Here is a 22,905-nt window from a genome sequence, read left to right as displayed (position 1 = left end):
TTGTTTGTGCCCATGGGGCCTCTCAAACACCTCTTACATAAGCAAATCTGATTTGCCATGCTGCTTTTACTGGCCTGCTTGGCCTGGGCTGCAAGTGCAACCGAAGCAGTGCGGTGACCTGAGTGGTGTCATGCAATGTTGAGCTGTCTGCCCGTAGCCCTTTGAGTCAATAAAAGGAGTTCTGTCTGCCAAACAGGCCGTGTTTTTTTTTTTTTTTGCTTAGCAAGTCAGAGAAAATTCTGGAGAAGCATTTGACTGCTCATGTGGAAGCCAGCTCAAGTCATGTGCTAGTCCCTCTCTGATCAGCGTCTAATGAGTGGGGAGTTATGACGTCCAGCTAAGCCTGGGTGATTGTCCTGCACCCTCAGACTGAAAACTGTTGGAACTATTTCACCTTTCTTTTCTAGTTTCTAAAGAACCTTCTCTAAATTCTCTAGTTTGGTACATGACACACATCTGTGATTTCAACTGTGGCAGGTTGAGCACTCAGCTGCATCATGGCTGACTGGGATTATGATTATCTGATCAAACTGCTAGCGTTGGGGGACTCCGGGGTGGGAAAGACCACCTTCCTCTACAGGTACACCGACAACAAGTTCAACCGCAAGTTCACAACCACAGTTGGCATTGACTTCAGGGAAAAGAGAGTGGTGAGTGATGCAAACACAGGGTCAATCATGGATTTCGCGGATGTTATGTTTTACTGGACACATACTGGACACATACTGGACTTAAGTGCTTTTATGTCAGAACTGATGTGTGGTCTCCCATCAGGCAGACGCTACAGATTAATCCAAATAGACTGAAAAACAGCTTCTTCCCAACCAAAAGCTTTGGCTCTATTAAACTCAGACATCTCCTCAGTCTGAGACTAAGACTGATATATTTATCTACTGCACAATATTTCAGACTGATATGCTGCCATCATCAGGCACTTGTAATATTTATTTAACTTACATGTCACTTAAAGCAATGATCATGTGTAATACACCATCACTTCATATCTGTACAACACACATTTACTATTATTACTGATGCTGTTGCACTTCATTAGTTGTATTTTTGTTGTATTTCATCGTTTGTAGTTCTTTGTAAAAATGTGTAAAGTCTTAAATACAAATGCACCATTTGAGGGTAACACAATTGCAATTTTGTTGTGCTTGCATAAAGTTCTTGACTTCTTGATTGGTCAGTTCAGAGGTGGGACAGTGTCTGTTGTTGTTGTTTTTTTGGTGGACTCTCATGCTTTATGGTTTTGTTCAGATGTACATGGGGACAGGTGCTGATGGGACGACTGAGAGGAACTTCAAAGTGCACCTTCAGCTTTGGGACACAGCAGGACAAGAGAGGTAGCTATAACCTTCACTACATTCGCATTATGTTTTACATTGTAGACATTATAGGACAAGTTCACAGTTTTTCAATTTTGTCTTAAAACAACAATCAGGTGCCCATATGAACTCTGAAAGAGGTTTTCCTCGCTGTAATCATTCCTCCTGTTCATACTGGCTGTTAAAAGATCCCCTTCAAATGTGCTTTCAATCTAATGCATTTAAAAGTTTATCTGAAGCCTATATTAGGCTTCAGCAGTCTGAGTTAGTCATAACAAGTGGATATCTGCCACATTTACAGTCTTTTTAGCATCAAAGTCCATCTTTGTGTTTCCCTGTTTAGCTGCGGTGGAAGTATAGTAACAAAAAGAGGAACTTTGGCACTAAAAAGACTAACGTTGAAAAATATCTTATTGATTTGACTCATTTGGATGGCTGAAGCTTCATATTAGCTTCCGATAAACTTTTAAATACATTTTCGGACAGAAAGAGGCTTGTGGCTTTGTTCCCCATCACTTATATTGAAAGTGCAGTACGAAGGGTTGGGGTTCTTCTAATGGCCAGTACGAACAAGAGGAATGATTTTAAGAAATGGTTAAGAATGGTTTTACGAAACACTCGAATAATTGTGAACCCGTCCTTTAAAGCCCCTGTGTGTAGGAGTTGAACATTTCTGACTTTGGTATCAAAAAAGATATTGTTATGACAAACCACCGAGCGGCCGCTAGATGCTTCTTCCAGATGACTCCCACTCAAAAAGTGTAAACTTGTTGCTAGAAATACAAAGTCAGTATTTTTTTTTTCTATGGTCTCAATCGCTAAATTCAGACCCTCTAATAAATGTGCTGGTGGCCATTTTGGAAATTATTGCTCCATAAATAAGATTTGAAGACTTATAGCAGGCTGTTATATCTGCCATGTGGCCGTTGATTTACAGCTGAACATAAACTGCAACTCTGCTTCAAACCAGCTCCAATGAAAACCAGTGGGTGACGTCACACCTCGCTGCAGCCATCTTTATGTACAGTCTATGCATAACACCCACAAAAAAAATGGGCTGAAAGCAACACATTCACCAGTACTGACACATTTTTCTACAAAGAAAAACTTAAACCATCTGAATAATTGAAGAAATCTACTCTTAAGAGCTTTAAACTGCATAATATATAAAAGCCGTCTACTTGTTTTCAGGTTCCGCAGCCTTACTACAGCTTTCTTCCGAGACGCCATGGGCTTTCTGCTGATGTTCGACTTGACCAATCAGCAAAGTTTCCTCAACGTCAGGAACTGGATGAGTATGTGTCATCTCAGCAGCCTGCTCTGTTTTAGATCAATAGTCTTTTAGATCGATGTCTTCTCTCTCTAGACGCCACAAAGACTGAGATCTTTCCAGTCAGTGAGAAACTTGACCAAGCAAATCTCTAAACACAGTTTCAAATGTGTTCATAAATATCTGTCTATTAAACAAGAGTAAATGACTTCCTCTGTATCTGTTCAGGTCAGCTCCAGGCCAACGCGTACTGTGATAGTCCAGACATCGTGTTGGTGGGCACCAAGGCCGACCTCAGAGACGTGAGGGATGTTCATGCCAGGCAGGCCAGAGATCTGGCAGACAGATACGGGTGAGGCATTACATACTGTACTATTGTGTGTGACTTCTACAGACACAGTGTGAGTCTGTATAAAGCGCAGATGAATATCAGTCGAGTTGCACCTGATGTGGCCACTCTCAGCCTCTGACTTTTCGTTCTAACCGAGACTTCTACGTCGGCTTTGGTGCTGACTCATAACAGCACAATAAAAAGTTTCATCAGATTCTGTCTCCTGAAAACATGAATCAAACCCAAGCGGAGGTAGATTTTGCACTGATCTCTCAATTTAGCCATTTAATAACTTTATTTATACAGCACTTTTCAAAACAAAGATACAAAGTGCTTCAGCTGGTTGAACCATGATTAAAACATTTCAGGACTGCAGTGAGGCAAAAATAAGAAAATGGAAATAGAAAATGGAATAAAATACCCAACAACTAGTGTTTAACAATATACCAATATAATATCAATATCATGATACAAGACTAGATATTGTCTGGCATTACAGTAAAGTGATGAAATTTTCTGAACTTTCCAGCCTGTTCTAGCTGTTCTATTATTTGTCTTTACCCATCTAGTCATTATGTCCATATTACTTATGATTATTTATCAAAAATCTCATTGTGTAAATATTTTGTGAAGGCACCAATAGTCATCCCTACAATATTATCACAATATCGATATCGAGGTATTTGGTCGAAAATATTGTGATATCTTATTCTGTCCATATCGTCCAGCCCTACCAACAACATTAAACATTAAAACAACAATAATAAAAACACTGATAGGACATGTTGAAAATAAAACAGTGTGATAGCAGTAATGAAAAGATTCATTTTAAGAGTCGATATAAAAGATCTCAGAGTTCCAGAGAGGTTCACCTTTAATTCTGAACCAGGACTTAGGAAGAGCCAGAAGGGCCCTGTCTGAGGATCTGAGGCTGTGCTCTGACTGTAGACTGTATACTATATAATTCTGTATATAATCTTTATATACAGTCTATGGCTCTGACTTGTAAGAGAGCAATAATTCAGCAATATAACTGGGAGCTAAACCATTAAGTGCTTTAAAGGTAATTAAAATCAATTTTAAAACTTACTTGTTAACAGTGAAAAGAAGCTAAAACAAGAGCGTTATGATCTTGTTTTCTAGTATTTGTTTAAAGCTGAGCAGGTGTGTTTTGTACCAGCTGAAGGCGTGAGGCGGTTCTTTGGCTTAATCCTGAATACAATGAATTATAACAATCTGACTGAGATGAGAAAAAAGCATGTTTGACGTCCTCAAGATCAGACCGAGAAAGAAAGGACCTGAGTTTTTGAGATGCAGTTGACAAAAACATGACTGAACAACTTGTGTAATTTGTTTTTCAAAGGAGAGTTCACTGTCAAATATAACAGCTGGTTTTCCTGCTGCAGTTTTGACGTTTGTAGACAGGCAGCCAAGATGTTTTTTGGTTGTTTGGTTGAAAGACTAAATAATTCCTCCCTAAAGGAAGATTTAAAGGCTTAGTCTGTCATTTTTTAAATATACACACATTATTGAAAAGTTTCACTTTCAGATGAAGATTAATGTTCTTGTTTTTCATCTGTATTTGTTTGTTTTTTCTCAACTGTCCAGAATTTCAAACAGTCCCATTTTATTGTTCACATTAGTAGTGCTCGCAAATGCTGTTGAGATAATAAACTTTAACTGTGTCAGAAATGAATGACTTAAATTTAGCTGATGTCTTATGTTAGTCCTTGTATTAAAACTCAATGTGATTGTCATCACAGTTTTTAATTTTTGGTGATAGGGCTCATCTTTTGCCTAATAGTTCCTGACTTTGAAATTAACTTGGCTTAGACCTTTTTAGGAGTGTTTGTAATTTAGATGAAGTGTCTCTTTTAATCAAGTGTTGACAATATTTTGTTTACCACTTACATGGCACCACTTTCTTTGACTAGTTCACCACAGGATGGTGCTAATGAGCTGTTTTCAACTCTGCTCCACTGATTCTTTTCTGAAGGAGGCCTTTCAGTTAGTTTCACACAGTGGTTCCCAACCTGTGGAGCCCCCCCAAGGGGTCACAGGATAAACCTGACAGGTCGTGAGATTAATAGAGCCATTATAAAAGAAGAAAACACTTGCTACACAAACATGTGCTTACCTTTTAAGAGTTTTGCTTTTTCCTCTGAAACACTGAATAGATTTACCTCTAAAACATATACAATCCTTTTTTGGTTGAACTGCTCACAATTTATAAATATATACAAACTTTGATAAGTAGATCTAAGTGTCAGTTTATGTCTCATCCATTTGTTTCCTCTCTCTCCCTTCTCCTCAGCATCCCATACTTTGAGACGAGTGCAGTGTCGGGTGTTGACGTGGACAAGGCGGTGACTACCCTGCTGGACCTGGTGATGAAGAGGATGGAGCAGAGCACCTACAGGGGCCAAAGCTCCGAACCCAACGGCAGCCCTGTAGCCAGCCATGAGGTGGAGGAGGCCCCCGTCAGGAGGAGGTGTGCCTGCTGATGTCGCCGTCAGCAGTGGCTGCAGTTTGAGACGCTACTTCCTGCTAGATGAGGAAGAAGATCATTTGAGGTGGTAAAATCTACTAAAATATGATCCATACCTGAGAGCTCTGTAACTCTGGTCCATTTCAGTGAACAACAGTATTGTTTATTCAGCATGAATTCAGGGTTTCGGCAGTGTTAATCATATTAAATTCAAAATGTTTTCACACCTTTTATACAATTTAATAGCTGTTTTCTGTCATACTGGTCAAAAAAATGACAGAACACCAGTTGGGACAAAAAGGCCTACGATTTTTTATTAGGTACATGAATTTATTGACATTTATATCACATTTTTTGTCAGTACTTCCCAACTGTATATAACAATATTTACTAGTAATATCAATCAATCACAGATCTGATGTTGCTGAATGAAACTCCACAAAAAAAGGATTTAAACAGCTTCCTGCAGCACGATCAGGAGGTCACTTGTAGTTTATAGATGTATACAAAAAAGTTATAACTAATAACTTGTCTACAGCAGGCAAGAACAATATTTACGAATTTGAATCCCCTCTTAGGCCTTCAATGCCTTTTAAGACTTTTCAAGACCTGCAGATACCCTTTCTCTTGATATTATATCTGTCTGTAATGTTATTTATTCACCTGCCTGTGTGTATTGTTAGATGAGACAAAGGAAGAAGAGGAGACTTAAAAAAGTGTATATAGTAACTGAATAGACAGATAGATATTGTTATAAAAAGTGGAATGTTTTGAAGACACCACGTGGTTGTGATTCAACAAAAAAAAAAAAAGACAAATTATCCTTTTCAAATGGGTCACGTCAGAGAAAAATACCATTTTTATTTGACACAATGAGGCATTGATGGAAGGAATATGCAGGCACATAACGTATATTTATCATGAAGTATAATCAAAAAACATTTAAGACATGGTTACATTTCTTATATGGATGATTGTTTTTGTTAGAACAACCAAGATAGCAAAGTCCCTTACATGATTTATGACTTTTATACGACATGTACATAAGCAGCCAAGCTTTTTTTTTTATGCCTTATGGAACAAAGTTGCCATGCAGATTAAACAAAGTACAAGAATGTTAAAGGGTTGTTGGAACGAATCCTGCTGCATTTTGAATAAAGACATTTTATGTTTAAAGTTGAATGTCACTGTATTGTTGTTTAAATGTAATGCACAAAAAGCTACACTGTTATTTTGACTTGAGTAACAATCCTCACAGAATTAGTTAGCATCGTTATCTTTTACACACACATTCTACACAATGATTTTGAAAATCAGGAGAAACATGTTTGGAGAAGGAAACATGTCCAGCATTCATGTCAGTGGTTTCGTCAAACATCAAATAAATCTGTAGGAGGACATTCATGGAGTCACAAATAAAATCCACCACATTACCTTGGCTGAAACCGAAAAAAAAGCAAACATTTTAAATAATATTTGTGCCACAACAAGTGATATTCAACATCAAATTCACAAAAAGGTATATTCCATTACATCTGCAATAATACCTGTTGGTAATTGTCATACATCTTCCAAAAGCCCAAATCAATCCACATCCAGCTATGTGATCTTTGGTGTACCTACAAAACATTCCTACTGTAGTGACTACAGAAATTATTCTTCAACGTACACATCCATGACATCAATTATATGGTCTAAAATTCAGCAACTTTTTATAAATCAGATTTGTGTTTTAATCGTGGTTTTGGTGACTGCGCTGTGATTCGAGACATATATTAGCTGAAATGCTCATCTCGCCTAAGGAGACAGACAAAAAAACGCTTTGTGTGGGAAAAAAGATGGCAAGCAAATGCCTACCACACTAAATCTGAATGAGCACAAAAGCACACACACATTACATCTGGTCGATTTGAATGACTGCATTGCTCTGTGTATTAAACCTCATCCGCAGCCAGAATTGCAACAAGTAGCACATGTTGCAGAGTCATGAGACGGTCATGTGGCTAGCTTTCAGTGTTTGGGCCCAAATCATCCTCAGTCACCAACCCTGACCACCAGTATGCTTCAGTCTGGCATTATAGGGTGGTCTGATTTTGAGAGAACCCAAGATTATCTACAGATATAAAAAAATAAAGCTTGTTCATTTTTAAGTCATCTAAGACAAAACAATCTGTAGAGGTTTGGTCCCGTGTGGAATATAGCAGTAGAGTAAATTTTTTTTGTTTTTTAGCCTTCAGACATCTCTCATACAAAGTCACTGGTGATATTCTTCAGAAATACACCGTCAGGAATACAAACAATAGCAAAGAACTAAATTTTACCCTCAAAACAATCTTCAAAAAGGTTGTATAAAACTAGCCTAAAAGATTTGTAAGTGCCTCTCTCATGCAATGTCATTTAAATGGATCATGCTCTTTATACAAGATGCAATAAGTCATATAACATTCATTCGTTTCTCTGCTTTATGTCACATATTGGAATTTATATGATTACATGATGAATAAATAACTTTTCCCCCAGTCAACAAAAGCTCTATAATAAATAGTGTATTCTCTTATTTAATGTTTTTAGAATTTAAATATTGGTACACTTCAAGATCAGTTGTTGTATATTAAATTATTGAAGAAAATGTATTGAATTTCCTGATGTTTTAGCCACGCTAATGCTGTTATTTGGGTGGTCTTTAATTTAGCTGTTAAACATCACAGCTTTTTGCATTAACTGGTGGTAAGAATAGCAAAATTATCTCCATTTTTCTTTCAAAACAGTTGGTTGCAGCTGTTCGTGAATTCAAACTTAGCTTATGTTTACTGAGTGGAAATTTACACATCACTTAATTAAAACAGTTTTCACCAAACAAACTAGTTCTTATGTAAATATTAGTTGTCACTAAATATTTACACCTACTAAAAACTGTAACTGACGAAATCAACGTTAGCTAGCTTGCTAATATATGACCTGTTTGGAGTAAAAGAGATGATATCATTTGGTTGACACATCTGAGCTGTGTAATAATGATGTAAACATGGGAGATTTTAAATGGCATGACAAAGATAACACAATTTATATACAATACGTAATGTCAGTAAAAGACTAAATGACCGAATAATGTCGGTTAGGTTAGCACAGAATGGCTCCCGGTTAGCATAACTGGATGTTTTCCACTCTCGCTAAACCGCATGAATACTACGCCGAAACACATATTTCTCCTTGTATGCACATACATTTACGAAGGATTGGCAGTTTCTAATTTACCTAAAACTATTACATTAAGTTATGTTACAGCTTACGTTAATAAAGTCTTTCCTATCTAAGACATTTCTGAGTTTTTAATAGTGCAAACCAATTTAAAGAGTATATCACTAGCTTGAAACTAGCTTGTAGTTAATTTGGAAGGACTTTACGCAAACTTAGTAATAAATTTACAAATAGCTGGTGCAACCCTAGCATCCAATTGTCCAAAAAATAAATACCCAGTGATCTTTTACAAACCCAGAAGGTCTTTTAACAACACTTAAAGTGTGTAAGATTTTGTGGCATCTAGCAATTAGATTGCAGATTGCAATGAAATGAATACCCCTTCTCTCCCTCTACTTCCAAGTGTGTAGGAGAACCTGCAAAACTCACAAAATACGCAAAAGGACCATCTAGATAAAAAAACATTCTGTCCGCTGAATGATAAAAAATATATTTTAACCTGTATTTTCCCCATTTGTGACTGTGTTTCACAATTCAAACAAAGATGGTAGCATGTATTTGCTTAATTTATACAGCGTGAACCAAAATTTAACAATTACATTATCTGTTAGACAGTAACATCAATATAGACAAATCTGTTATTTTAAATTTTCAAACAAATAATGCATTAGTTTCTCTTTTGTTGTACAAAAAGAGCAAGATGTGCCATTGATAACTTGCTAGATAGAAAATAAAATTGAAACTTGGAAAATGGGTTGAAAATATTTTTTAAGTGCAGTGGACGTAATATTTTTTTCATCAGATAGTTACAAGAAGTAAGTTTTGTTAAACAACCTTCTGTGTTTTTCAACGATGGATGGACATTTACAGTATTTTCGGAAAACTCAATGCTTAGCTCTGTGACTCTAATGTATTAATGATAATATCTCAGAGCCACAAACTACGACAAGTACAACCCAATCCAATAATGAGTATTACAGCCATGCTAGCGTGGCTACAGACTTGTAGTCTCATTGGAAGGTATTTTAAATGTCTTATTGTCTCAGAACCTAATGTAGGCCGATACAACTTTCTAAAATTCTGTATTATAATGAGAACATACTTTCCTCTGCCCATGAATTTATGGCTTATTGTTGGAATGTTGTTTATTATTCCAAAATTTTAAAGAATCTAAACAAAATTTGAAGTGGACAGCTACACTGTCTACACAGAATAAAAGACACAAGTATACATCTATCTCATACATATATATACATATATATATATGTGTGTATATATATATATATATATATATATAGTACAGTCTTGTAAACAAATACCATCTTTCAGAGCAGTGCAGATTGTCTGACACCTCAGGGGGGAAAAAGGCCCGAAAACAGGAACTGCACCTCTCTTGAGGCGTTGAATCTGATTACAAAAAAACACTGATCTAACTCCTTCCCTGAGATTAGGCAGTGATTTCAGTGTACAGAATCAGTATACTGTTGTAAAAGGCGGTTAATCAAACAACACTGTATTGAACAGAACTCGAAGATTTGACTATTTATGTTTTCACAGCTGAATCCCCAGCAGACTCCAGTTAAAATAGACGCTTGTTCTGTTCAAGCTGTTCAGCCATGGCCCACAGCCATGCAAAGGAGAGTAATGGAAGCAACTGAGCAACGTTAAGTCCTAACTGTAGTACTGAACACAACAATACCGAATGACACCAAGTGAATCGGACATTCATGTGAAATTACAGCTTGACATGAGTGTGTGTTTGTAAAATGAGGGTGTCATAAATTGCGTTAACACTTATCATGCAATGTGGGTCACAACAAAAAGTTTGAGCGGAGCTGATGTATCTGGGTCACAGTCTCTGGAGTCACCCCTTAACCATCCAACACTTGCTGTGTGTCTAAGAGCAGTGCGTCAGGCTGAGTTTGATCACGCCCTCCCTGTGTAGCTTGTACAGCAGCTTGAACTCGGTGGGAAGCTGGTGGGTCTCCTGCCACTTGGTGGTGAATTTGGTCCCTTTCTTGTCGTAGTAATGGTAAGGCAGATCCTTGCCTGTGTTGGGGTCCCAGCCGAAGGGCCAGAAGCCGTAGAGATGGATCTCGTCGCACATGGCGGAGGCCAGCGTGTACATGAGGATACCAGTGCTGAGCCGTTTGGGAGAGAGGTTTTTAGTTTTCCAGTATCTGTGAGGAAAATGACAAGTCAGTCGTTAAAAATCAGAAATTAAACCCAAACACCTTTGATATATCATGATTAATCCCTCATCACCTTTTTAATCTAGCTCATCATAATCTCACTTTCTTTACGCTTTTTTGTTCTTTGTCATTTTGTGTGTGTGGTTATGGTGTTATCATCTACAATATTATACTCAGGGTTGTAACCAGGATTTTAGAAATACTAAGGTCATGAGTCCAATATCCCACAATAGACCCTTTTCACAACAGACATTTTGACCTATCAAAACAGGAAAAGCACAGGTGGGGATTAATAACGTTAATGATAGTGCTGGTATTGTGCATAATCACTCAATGACATGGCTCACTGGAACAATTAATGTAATGGAGCCATTGTTAATGTCATTATTTACATCTTTTTCTGCTTTGACAAGTCAAAAAGTCAGTCGTGAAAAGGGTCTGTTCCCCCTGCGTAATTATTTGGATTTTGTGTATAATGTCTTCTATTGAAGCTGCTGTAATCTGTATTTTTATACTAACAATGGATCAAATGACTATGTGTATGTAAAAAGGGGACATTTGTAGTGACAAACAACAAACTAACAAAGTTAGCGACTAAATGGTGAACACAGTGCAGCATTTAGCAGCTAAAGAGCCAGATATTTTTCTCAAGAGTTGGTGGAGACCAAAAGCTGAGCTAAAAGGAGAGTGACTATTGGAATTACATTTATCATAAATGTTAATGTTGCTCTGTATCTGTTTAATGTGTTAATACATAACTGTTTGTTTACATGTTTGCCATATCAACTTTATAAGGTGATAAAATGTCAGTGTTGTTTTTACAGCTTGTATCCACTGCTTCAAGTGGTCAAAAATCTGTTAATGCAGGCTTAAAGGGGACCTATGTTTTTCCTTATTTTCAGTCATATTCATAATGTTACAATGCCGGATGTTCATATTAAATGTCAATGCCAAATAATGAGACAAATGTATGTAGAAGTAATTCCTGTGAGCAAAAAGCAGCAGCTTCAGACTGCTCTGAATGCTCGGTTTCCAACATTTTTTACTACTTTCAGCCCAAGCCAACATCAACTTGTGGTGGATTTCTTTACATGGTCCTCTCCACGCAGTGTGCAAGTTTGCTGCTGCACTCCACTAACATTATGGCATTTTTCCATTGTTTTGAGGGTAGTCATGCCAAGCCATGACTCGAGTTGAGCTAGCATGCTGTGGGTGTTTTTCTATTACACAGCTTTGCAAAGTAAAATAAGTAGTTTGCCTGTTGGAGGTGTGCTGGTCGTCTGCAGCTCCTTATCAAACATCATCACTACTGTGGCTGTTTCTGCTCATACTATTCCTCCCTACATTATTTCTAAGTGATCTGCTGAACAAAGAGCTCCAAATATCTCCATATCTTGTTGTTTCAAGTGGTTTTTAGTGCTGCTAACGCAGCTCTGCTAATTTGGTGAGGAACAAGTTTAATTTCCTGTAAATTCTTCACAATAAAAGTCCCATTATTTAGTCATTTAAAAGATTTTAATATGAAGCAGTAAAGCAGGAAATGTTGGGTTTGCATTAGCGGTAACTTAACACGACTACTATACAGTTGCCCCTCAGGTTTCTGGGAAGCTGGTCAATCAGAACCCTAGTGGTTCATCAAGAGAGGGAGTCTAAAAGACACAGGAGCTAAGACTGCCTGTTAAGAGACAGAGACTGATCTGAGGGGCTGCATAAAGGGCCAGTATAAGATAAATAAGGAGGTTTTTTTTACTGTGATTCAAGCAAAGCTACTCTAGTGGAGTCCCAGAATAAAAATATAGAGCTGGAAATGAGCATTATAGGTCCCCTTTAACTGTTCAATCACAGTATCTTATCTTTCATTTCAGTCTTATCGAAACTGCTGGGAATACAAGCTCGGTATTGAACATCAATACTTTTTTTGTGCAGACCAAAATGTGTCTGTAGCATCAAGTATTGAAAGTGTCAAGTATCGAATGCTTGAAGAGATTCTTTGGAGACTCTTCTTATTCTTCTTATCTGATATTTCCTGATTTCAATCAGAAGAAGGAACCCTGTTACATTTATTTTGGGATTGTCCAATGCTAGATTTATTTTGGTCTATATTTTCGACCTGTTTTCTCAAGTTTAGAAATAAACTGTCCTTCCCCACAGAGACTCTGTTATTTTTGGATGCTCAGAGGACACTCGATCACTTCCTTCTCGTATACAATCAGCTTTGATGATGGGAACACTGCTAGCCAAAAAACTGATTCTCAAAGACTGGGAGACAACAATTCGACCTTCTTTCCATCGATTGGTACAAGAAGTGATTTTTATCTGGACCTGGATCTGGTGTCTATGTTGCTGTTGTTGTTTTTTCTTTCTTTCTTTCCTTGTTAAAGAGGACCTATTATGCTCATTTCAGCTCTAAATTTTTATTTTTGGACTCCACTAGAGTAGCTCTGCATGATTCAAAGCTAAAAAAACTTCATTATTAAACTTTATTTATTATTTTATACTGGCCCTTTATGCAGCCCCTCAATATAGACAGTTTCTCTTACAGGCCGTTTTTTCACACACTGTGAAATCCATCACGAACTGACATCAGCTCAGGCTGAATGTAGAAAAAACCATTGGAAACTGAGTGTTCAGAGCAGTCTGAAGCCAGGGATTTTTGCTCACAGGGATTACTGCTACATAAGTTTACCTCATTATTTGACACATTGGCCACTTTTAACGTGCACATCTGACATTGTGACATTATATATATGTCTGAAAATAAGGAAAAGCATAATACGCCCCCTTTCATTAATACTTATTCATGGTAAGGGTATTTTTTTTGTTTGATGTTCCGAATGTGTCCCTGTGTTTCAGTGTCTACTGACATGACAATATATTAAAAGCTCATGAATAAAAATTATATTTTAAGAAATCTGGAGATTTTAGTCTGTACATTATATAGCTTTATATCTAACACTGTTGCATTGTTGTTTGTTGCTTATATTCCCCAAAGTAAGATATCATATAGGCACCAACATTACTAAGCCCTAGTCCTTTACATAATTATTTATATAATTATTTAAAGTTGTCAGATTTAAGTATATTGAGTCTAAGCATACTGAAATCAGCCTGTAAAACAACAACCATATGAAAGCTTTTAATTGCTTAAAGTAAAGCTCCAGTTTGCTGAAACACTGAAATTGATTTTAGTGTTCTCCATGGTAGCTGATTGTGGTACCTTCCAGTTATATTCTTAATAACTTGACTTCTGCAAAAATTAAATTACTTAACAGATCTTCATTCTTACTTGTTGACATCGTGCATGATGTTTCCTGGCCAGGCCAGTTCGATTTTCAGTTGGCCCTTGTGCTCCACAAAGAAGTCAACCAGGGTCCGGGTTACTGTGGCTGAGGTATGGAGGAAGAAGGCCGGGATCCACAGGATGGCTCCCTCCAGCTTCTTCAGATTGAGGAAGAAGTTATTCCTGTCTTGAATAGTCAGCAGGTTATTGTAGTACCTCTCCAGGATGCTGGGGTTAAAGGTGGTCAGGTTGGTCTTCCTGCCCACGTCCTTGGAGTAGACCTCCGTTGGGGCGAAGTTGCAGCGGAAGACAAAGTCGGCCTGGTCGATTTCCGGCCCACAATGGCTTCCTGTTAGGATGCCACTGTTGCCCACCACGGCACACATGCTATAATGCTTGTTGAGGATAGGAGAGATGTCTGGGAGCAGGGACTTGAAGTTGTTGCTGATAGAGAAGACATACTTGTGGCTGGAGTAGTCAAAGTGCATCAGCTGGCCCACACGCACGCTGTTCTTTGTGAGGGAGAAGTTGGTTGGAATGTCAATGTAGCTGAAGATATCTTTCCTGGAAGAAGAAAACATTTAAGCACTGTTACAGGCAGCTACTGGAGATGCAGATTCATATTAATACTTTTTTTGTTTGGTGGTGTGTTTTTATTCTGATGGATAATTGATCATCTAAAACAGTAAACTATGGGTACGTATAAGAATTGCTTATATATTATACGACATCTTACAACCCCATGTCAAAGAAAATGCAAAGAAAGGGGCATCCTGGTAGCCTTGTGGTTAAAATACCTACCATATAACTGTATTGTTCCCAGTTTGATTCCATACCACTCTTTCTCCCTTCATTTTTTGTCTATACATATGCAAGAACACAATCTCTTTAAGAACACAAGAAATTGGAAAGACACCAATTTCTCCACTGACCACAGCCTCCATAAACACAAATGTGATGCAACCACAAGGATCACTTATTGTTATTGACTTGTCCACTTAGACACTTAAGCCACTTAAATATCACAAACCAATGATGTGTAATTATTGAAAATACTCCCTAATGCCCAGTTATATGTGGTCAGGATTCAGTCTCAAGCTCAAGTCATGCTCAGTCTTTCCCTTTGTTTGAAGGAGCATGAAGCAGAATCTGTTATTTATGTTTGCTCATTGATTTTCTGTTGACTGTTTACTGGATGCATTATTTGTGTATGTTATCAGCATTTGTTGTCATTATTTTGGTTTTCCAATGGGATTGCCACTAATTAGTATTTCATTGTTATTTATTTCAGAACTATTTGAGTGCCTTTCTTTTATCAATTATTGTTTTCATTACAGCTTCACAATCTATAACAGTCAAAGCAAACTGGAAAGTGATCCTTGAGAAAGATATTAAAGATGTTGAATTGCTTTTTCGAGTGATTTCAGTTTAAGTCCAACTGAAATCACAACTGTCCCTTTTTACTGTCAAAAATAATGTCATGTTTTTAATGTGTTTTTTTATTATTAAAGGATGAAAAGAGGTCTTTGGATAAATATGTATATAAAGTAACTCACTTTTTTTTTCAATAAGCACTCTGTGCACTCTTCACACCTTTGCACTATTTGTATCCTGTTTACAGATCACAGAAACGGTTTCACCTGTATATACACATTCCATGTGTATCTTAAGTACATTGAGAGCCACTAAACAGGAGTCAAATTCCTTGTATGTGTAAACATACTTGGCCATTAAAGATGATTCTGATTCTGATATCCGAAATGTTCCTTTTTTTAATCTCAGCCAGCTGGAGAGGCGCATCGGTGTCTGTGTTTGATTGACAGCAGCTGGCAGGATGAGAGTCGGTGTTACACCGTAAGGAACGGAGACAAAGTAATCAAACTTACGCTTTAGCTGTGAGTCATGTGCAGACAGTGTGTTGCCATCAGTGTTATTAAAGAGTAAGAATCTGTTTATGCATTGTCCGATCACATCAGAAATCAAAAGTGTGTGTAAATATTTGATTGGCTGCATCAAAGTTCTCCATCTACATAGATTTATAACTAATGGTATTCTGTCAAATTAATGCAAAGCTGGGGGGTGCTATGATGAAATCAATCATTTGGACTTAAATTGTGTCACTGCAAAAACTCTTTAACACACTACTAGAATCAGCTACTAGAAACCAGTCTTTCTTGATGTAACAGTGACACAGCATTAAGAAATAGGTTTTCCTCCATTTTAAAGCCCTCTAAGCTCAAGGCCACCTTGCTTCCCAAAGCTTTGACAGTGCAAATCATGCTTATTGCATATACTGCAGGATGACAGATATTCCCACAATAACTTTCACAAATTAGAAAACAAAAATGTCAGATAACTCCTATATCTTACCTCTGCTGATAAAAAGCAGTCTTGTTGAATTTCCATTTGGACGGTTTTCCTTGGAGCTCCTCATTTAGGGCGTTGGTTAGGGGGATGAAGGAGGGGTCCAGGAAATTCATGGCAAACTGAGACCTGAGAACAACAATGTTACAGGAAATAGCATGCTGAATGACCATACTGGCTGATGGTATTGAGATATTTTTGTAGAAGGAGATCCAAACAGATCTGCTCTTGGCTATCTTTGGTTATTTTGAGATGAAGAGTTTTTTATACAGGCCCCAATAAGCATTAATGTTTTGCAAGGTCACACTCCAAAAATGTATACTCAAAGACTGAAAATCATCAGATTCTCCATTTTAAACACAGTTTCAGAGCCTTTCATCAACCAGCTATTGGAAACCTAAAACCATTTTGAAATCACAAATTAGATTTATTAATCAGCAATATTCTCTGGCACTACTTACTAATAAGACACCCTTTATACAGGGTTTGTAAATTGTAACTTATTTAGGACTGCAACTAGCAATTATCTTCATTATCAATTAAACTTTAAATTATTCTCTTGATTAATCACTTTGTAGTTTAGTCTATAAAATGTTTAAAAAAAAAAATAGTGGTAAAAAAATACCATTTATATTTCTCCAAGCCCACAGTGATGCCTTCAATTACCTTGTTTGTCTGGCCAACAGTCCAAAACCAAAAGATATTCAATTTACTGCCATGGGTGATAAAGAAAAGCAGCAAATCTTAAAATTTAAGCAACTGAAACCAGAGAACATTTGGCACTTTTGCTTTAAAAAGTGACTAAGATGATTAATCAATTATCAAAATAGTTGCCGATTAATTTTCTGTTGATTGACTAACTAATTTATCAGTTAAGCATTGCTGTTCTAAACCAGTTTTATTAGTGGTTAATATATCATTTCCTAAAGCTTTACGGGTCAGCAACAAAAGTGGATATGATGTTTGTTTATGATGATGATGCAAATGTTTACAATGCAGTTTACACTACTAATAATCCCAGCATTTAGCCATATGAACTCTTTATATCAGTCATGTCAGAATGTCTCACCAAATGATAAATAACACAATACCTATTTTAACAATTAAAGGCATTAGTTTAACAGATCCTAAATACACTAACAAATTGATAAGAGGTCTGATTAAAAAAAATGTGTTTTTTCTATGGAAACGCTCATATTGAAGATATTGTATGCAAAAGAGTCTGACTTACACTTTTTAAATTTTGTATGCCCCACAAAGTTAGACATTTATTTAAAAATCCTTCACAAAATGTATCCCTTTAACAGTATGATTGGAAGGTTTACTGTCATTGATAACAGTTTTGTAAGAAAGAAGAAGAGTCATTAATACAGTTATTCTATAATTGTGCAATCGTGCAAGACCTTAGGATAAAATGTAAAATCAGTGGTTATCGAGCTGAGTAGATTTTGGTAAACTTCTTAATTTGGTTTTAAAAGCACTGAAAGAGCTGCAGCTCTTCATGTCTTCAGGTAGGGCATTCCACTGAGTTGTGACTTTTACAGAAAATGCTGACTGCCCAAATGCAGTGCGACAAAATGGTATGGTACAATCTCGTATATAAGATATTCCGGAGGATTTTCATCCACAGAACGAAAATGCACAAAGTCACATAATGGAGGAGAGGCCAAACCATTTCAAATTTGATAAACAAGGCAAAAATTTGAATATAATCTAAAATTCTCAAAGCTCAATAAATTGTATTTCTTAAGTATCCTACAATGATGGTAATGGATCGGCTTTTTGTTCAGAATTTTTAGTTTGTTTATATAATGACTGTCTCACCAGCCTGCCCCCAACATGTAATACAATAAGACATGTGAAAGGATCACAGCATGCATAAATATCTTGGCTGCATCCAGGGAGAGACAATTTCTGATGTATCTAAAGTTTTCCAGATTGTACTTTATGGTTTTTACCATTTTTTAAACATGTTTCTTAAAATTAAAATTTGGATCTAATACATGCTGAGATATTTAAAATCAATGACAATGTCAATCCTTTCACCTTTGATGAAAATACTCAGCTGTTTTTGCATGTGTGTACACAACAGTGTCATCTGCATACAATTGCAGTTCTACATCATGACACTGTTGAGGGAGGTCATTAATATACAGGCTAAATAATAGGGGACCTAACATTGATCCTTGTGGAACACCCATTGTACACTTCATGTTACTGGACAATGCGTCACAAACTTTAACACACTGTATCCTATTAGATAAATATACAGACATCCATGCCAGTGCTCTAGATGAGAATTTAAATTTAGAGAGTTTCGAAATTGAGACATTATGATTGACTGTGTCAAATGCTTTACACAGATCTAAAAATACAGCACCAACCACTCCTCCTCGATCAAACCTAGATTTAATTTGCTCTATTAAGTGCAAGACAGCAGTTTCAGTGGAATGATTTGCTCTAAAGCCAAACTGCATGTGATGTAGACAAAAATTGCTTGTGTTAAGTTGTCAATTGTTCATCAACAACTCTGCAACCTTTGAGAGTACTGGCAGTATACTTATTGGTCTATAATTGCTGGCTTCAAGGCGGTCTCCAGATTTAAATATAGGCGTTACAATGGCACATTTTCCAGTCATCAAGGAAGGAGCTGTGTTTAAAAGCCAAGCTAATTAAGGGAGCAATGGGAGAAGGATCTTTTTGTGATTTAACAAACATGGTGTCAAACTGGAAAGCATCTATACTTTTCAAGCTTTTTAAACAGCTGATGATTTTGTTTACTTGTGTCTCAGTGGTCTCTCCCAGCTCAAAAACCTGGCCTGTAGCATCTATAGGGACAATATCCAATTTCTTTTTAGTAGATTTTTTACCTAACTCATATGCAGCCTCAAGGAAAAGATTATTAAAGACAGAAGCAATAGAAAGACAATCTTCAATTAACTCTCTGTACTTTGAGCTGAAAATCTCCTAAAACCTTTGGGTCCCCCCTTGTGAGATTATCAATATTGTTCCAGATCAGTTGCCTCGTTAATTATGTTAAAATAAAAATGAGATTTAGCTGATCTCAGCTCTCGGATAACTTTGTTCCTCAGACCTTTATAAATCTGCATATCAGTGTCTCTTCCAGATTTCATTGCTTTCCTCAGTGTTGCATCTCTTGACTTCATCAGTTTCCACAGGTTTTCATTAAACCAGGGTAGGTTATTTTTATTTTTTAGATTATTTCTTGACCCTTACAGTAAATCTTTTCCTAACAGAATTAATTCTATGAGTAAATGTGTTACAACCACAATCTAGGTCATCATCCCGTTTCAAATTAGCAATTTCACTGTCAAATTGGTCTTGCTTAGCTTTAGGAGTGCCGTGAAAGATGTTTGTCTTATTGGTTGCAGTATTCCTAAATCTATGATATATATGTCAGTTATCTCACAAATAGAGTTAGATTGTGATCGGATAAGCCAATAATCAGATTATAACTTTTGGTTATTCTTTTCGGTTTGTCACTAAATATCAGATCTATTTGTATACCTGAGAGTTTTGCAATCCTTGTTGAGCCTTTGACTAATTGTTCTAGGTTAAATTTCTCTGTAACCATTTTTTTCTCTTTAACTTATCCTTATCCTTATCCAACCACATCACAAAATGAAGTCTCTGTTCCAGCATCTTATTTTTATTATGTCTTTTTAACAAAAATGTTATGATATTAAATTCCTCCCTTTTTATTCTATTTTTACATTTTTATTTATTTATTTTCCTTTTAGTAAAAGTAAAAAATAGACTCTATACTGTATTGTAAGCCATCACACCATTTAGAGCCTTAAGGCTACAACATCAGCACCTGGGGCAGCTCACCAGTTTGATTGACAGGAAACATTTGGCCCAAATTGAAGGGGAAACTGATGTGTGAAGCTCGTATACAATCACATCCAGGTTGGAATCGTGTCCACTTTAGGCCACAGCTCCTGTGTTTATTATTATTTGCACAGCAGCATCACCATCCAACACCTACAAATCTCTGCTGGAAAACGAGCACTCACCGAAACCCTGCGTGAAACATAATCCTCGGGCCTCCCATGTAGTATTTTGAGGAGGTGAAGAGGCTGTCTTTTCTCAGGGACACATAGCTGATGAGCGACAGTATGAGCACGGCGACGCACAGGATGACCAAACCCAGGGCCTTGGCGATGCGGACCATCTTGGGAGCGTTTTCATTCCCTGGTATGGATCTTGAGCGAGGCGTTGGCCTATGTTGTCATCACCGGGACGTGCACACTGCTGCCTGCCTGTCTGCAAGATACAGACACAGAGGCGACGGCGCTCATCGGCTCATATAATCGTATAAAATGGACGGCTGGTGGTCGTCGGCTGCATGGTGGTGATGATGATGCCGCGGCTCGGTGCGCTCTCATTCCTGCCCAGCCCCCGGCTGCTGCTGCTGCTGCTCCCCTCTCCGCCGCTGCTCCCCTCCAGGCTGCCGGTTTAATCAAGGAGATGGAGCAGAAATGCGTGTCAACACATCCAAGCCCAGCGAAAGACAAGCCCCGTCCTCCTCCACCACATCCACCACCACCACCTCCTCCCCCTCCTCCTCCTCCTCCTCTTTCTCTCTCTCACACAGACACACACACACACTGACCCAGCTCTCAGCATAAAGGAAAGCTTGTCCAGTAATAAAATGAATGGGTTAGAAATGGAATGAGGCTCTAAGGAAGGAAACATCATCCCCTAATTTATGCCCTCTCATCTTTAATCTGAGCCTCTTTGTGATAAGAATACAAAGAGTACACAGACATGTTTCAAGGCATTAAACAATACTCTGCTTTGAATAACTTGTATCTGATATGTTATTTTTTCCCCCACAAAAAAAGTTCAGTTGAAGTTTAAAACCTTCAAAATGACCTCAACTACTACTCCCTCATTGGATTGAAAAATTCAGGTTCTATGAATATACAAATATTTTTTTCCATTTCAGAAGTTTAACTGCTGGACACAATCCATAATTGGCTCGTTGTGATGTCACAAATCATGCCCATACAGGTACACGCCTTAAACTGGGATTTAAGGTGAGCACAGAGAAGGTGGACATCCGAAATTTTAAATGAGTGAGTGATGAGTGCAACAGATGTCTGGAATAATGAATCAAGTGTTAAAATGTGTCTAGTGGTTTAAGAATAGTGGCAGCAGAAATAGCCCCATAATCCAGTGTAGGTGTCCACATCCACCACCACCTCCCTTCCTCTCTCTCTCTCTCTCTCTCACACACACACTGACCCAGCTCTCAGCATAAAGGAAAGCTTGTCCAGTAATAAAATGGCGTGAGGCTCTAAGGGAGGAAGCATCATTCCCTAAAGTATGCCCTCTCATCTTTAATGTGAGCCTCTTTGTAATAAGAGTACAAAACAGTTACTTAAGGACTCCCTCCAGACATGATTCAAGACATTAAACAATACTCTGCTTTGAGTAATTTGTGTCTGATATGTTTTTTTTCCCCCACAAAAAAAGTTCAATTAAAGGTTAAAACTTTGAAAATTACCTCTATTCTTACATCCTCATTGAAAAATTCAGATTCAATGAATATACAAATGTTTTTTCCATTTCAAAAGTTTAACTGTTGGACACAAGATTTCATATTTTCACTGTCAAGTCCATTCTCAGTTTATGTGCATTGAAGGTTTCCACATCACACTTGTGTAAGTTGCATTTTGGACCATAATTGGCTCGTTGTGATGTCACAAATCATGCCCATACAGGTACATCCTTTTGGTGTCAAACATCCAACTGAAGGAACAAGAAGACAAACACATATTTAAAGGGGAACTTTAAATAACGCTTAATTAGTGCACAGCTCATGATCATGAGTGCAACAAAATTAACATAGAAAAAGGCGATGCATGCATTTCATCAGCCTTTAAAGTCCCTCAGAGGAATAAATGTGTCTTACTTTAGGTTGTTTTGTAGTTCATGCCAGTACTGGAAACCAGTCTCTAAGGTTAACACATCCTGGTGTCACAGATGTTCACTTTGAAGTTCACTAAAGATGTTAAATATCTCTCTCTCTCTCTTAAATGAAAACAGGTAAGCTGATGCCTTCTGGATGACCATCTGAAATTTTAAATCCCAGCGTTGAGTGCGACAGATGTCTGGAATAATGAATTAAATAACACTGTGGTAAAAGGTGGTTTAGGAACAGTGGCAGCAGTAATATCCCCATAATCCAGTGTGTAGATAGTATAATGGATTGTATGATGGTTTTGCTGCTTTGAAAGGAGAGACGAGCTCTGAAGAAATCAATTTGAACTTTTAGTTTTTGACCGAGGTGTTCTAGTTATGTTTTGTAGGAGAATCTAACTTAACTCCTAAATATTTATAATGCTGCACTGTATCGATTATTCCTTTCAGAGCATGGGTAAGAGTAGGAGCATCAAAGAAAGCTCTGAGCTCTTGTCCTTAG

At 37.4% G+C, this 22,905-nt stretch overlaps 2 protein-coding genes across 2 annotated transcripts; one reads left to right on the top strand and one right to left on the bottom strand.

Annotated features, from left to right (window-relative positions):
- Positions 1–323: 323 nt before the first annotated feature.
- LOC137201168 (ras-related protein Rab-27B-like) lies at positions 324–6,129 on the top strand. The gene is made up of 5 exons (XM_067616085.1): positions 324–650; positions 1,264–1,349; positions 2,523–2,626; positions 2,830–2,953; positions 5,247–6,129. The coding sequence occupies exons 1-5, from the start codon at positions 498–500 to the stop codon at positions 5,434–5,436; spliced, it is 657 nt and encodes a 218-aa protein (XP_067472186.1). The 5' UTR covers positions 324–497; the 3' UTR covers positions 5,437–6,129.
- Positions 6,130–6,256: 127 nt separating this feature from the next.
- On the bottom strand, positions 6,257–21,584 carry LOC137201151 (alpha-N-acetylneuraminate alpha-2,8-sialyltransferase ST8SIA3-like). The gene is made up of 4 exons (XM_067616060.1): positions 20,492–21,584; positions 16,461–16,583; positions 14,097–14,654; positions 6,257–10,798 (listed from the first exon to the last, which is right to left on the bottom strand). Exons 1-4 carry the CDS (start codon positions 20,647–20,649, stop codon positions 10,516–10,518), a joined length of 1,122 nt encoding a protein of 373 aa, XP_067472161.1. The 5' UTR covers positions 20,650–21,584; the 3' UTR covers positions 6,257–10,515.
- Positions 21,585–22,905: the final 1,321 nt, after the last annotated feature.

The sequence above is a fragment of the Thunnus thynnus genome, chromosome 2 (assembly GCF_963924715.1).
Source record: "Thunnus thynnus chromosome 2, fThuThy2.1, whole genome shotgun sequence".
Lineage (NCBI taxonomy): Eukaryota > Metazoa > Chordata > Actinopteri > Scombriformes > Scombridae > Thunnus > Thunnus thynnus.
The sequence above is the reverse complement of the archived record's forward strand: the minus strand, read 5'-3'. Positions and strand labels throughout refer to the sequence as shown.

Coding starts and splice junctions, on each gene's coding strand:
- LOC137201168 (XM_067616085.1), top strand. CDS start 498: ATGGCTGACTGGGATTATGATTATCTGATCAAACTGCTAGCGTTGGGG. Junction 1,350..2,522: donor GACACAGCAGGACAAGAGAG/GTAGCTATAACC, acceptor ACTTGTTTTCAG/GTTCCGCAGCCTTACTACAG. Junction 2,627..2,829: donor CAACGTCAGGAACTGGATGA/GTATGTGTCATC, acceptor GTATCTGTTCAG/GTCAGCTCCAGGCCAACGCG.
- LOC137201151 (XM_067616060.1), bottom strand. CDS start 20,649: ATGGTCCGCATCGCCAAGGCCCTGGGTTTGGTCATCCTGTGCGTCGCC. Junction 16,584..20,491: donor ATGTTTCACGCAGGGTTTCG/GTGAGTGCTCGT, acceptor TGTTGTTCTCAG/GTCTCAGTTTGCCATGAATT. Junction 14,655..16,460: donor ACTGCTTTTTATCAGCAGAG/GTAAGATATAGG, acceptor TTCTTCTTCCAG/GAAAGATATCTTCAGCTACA.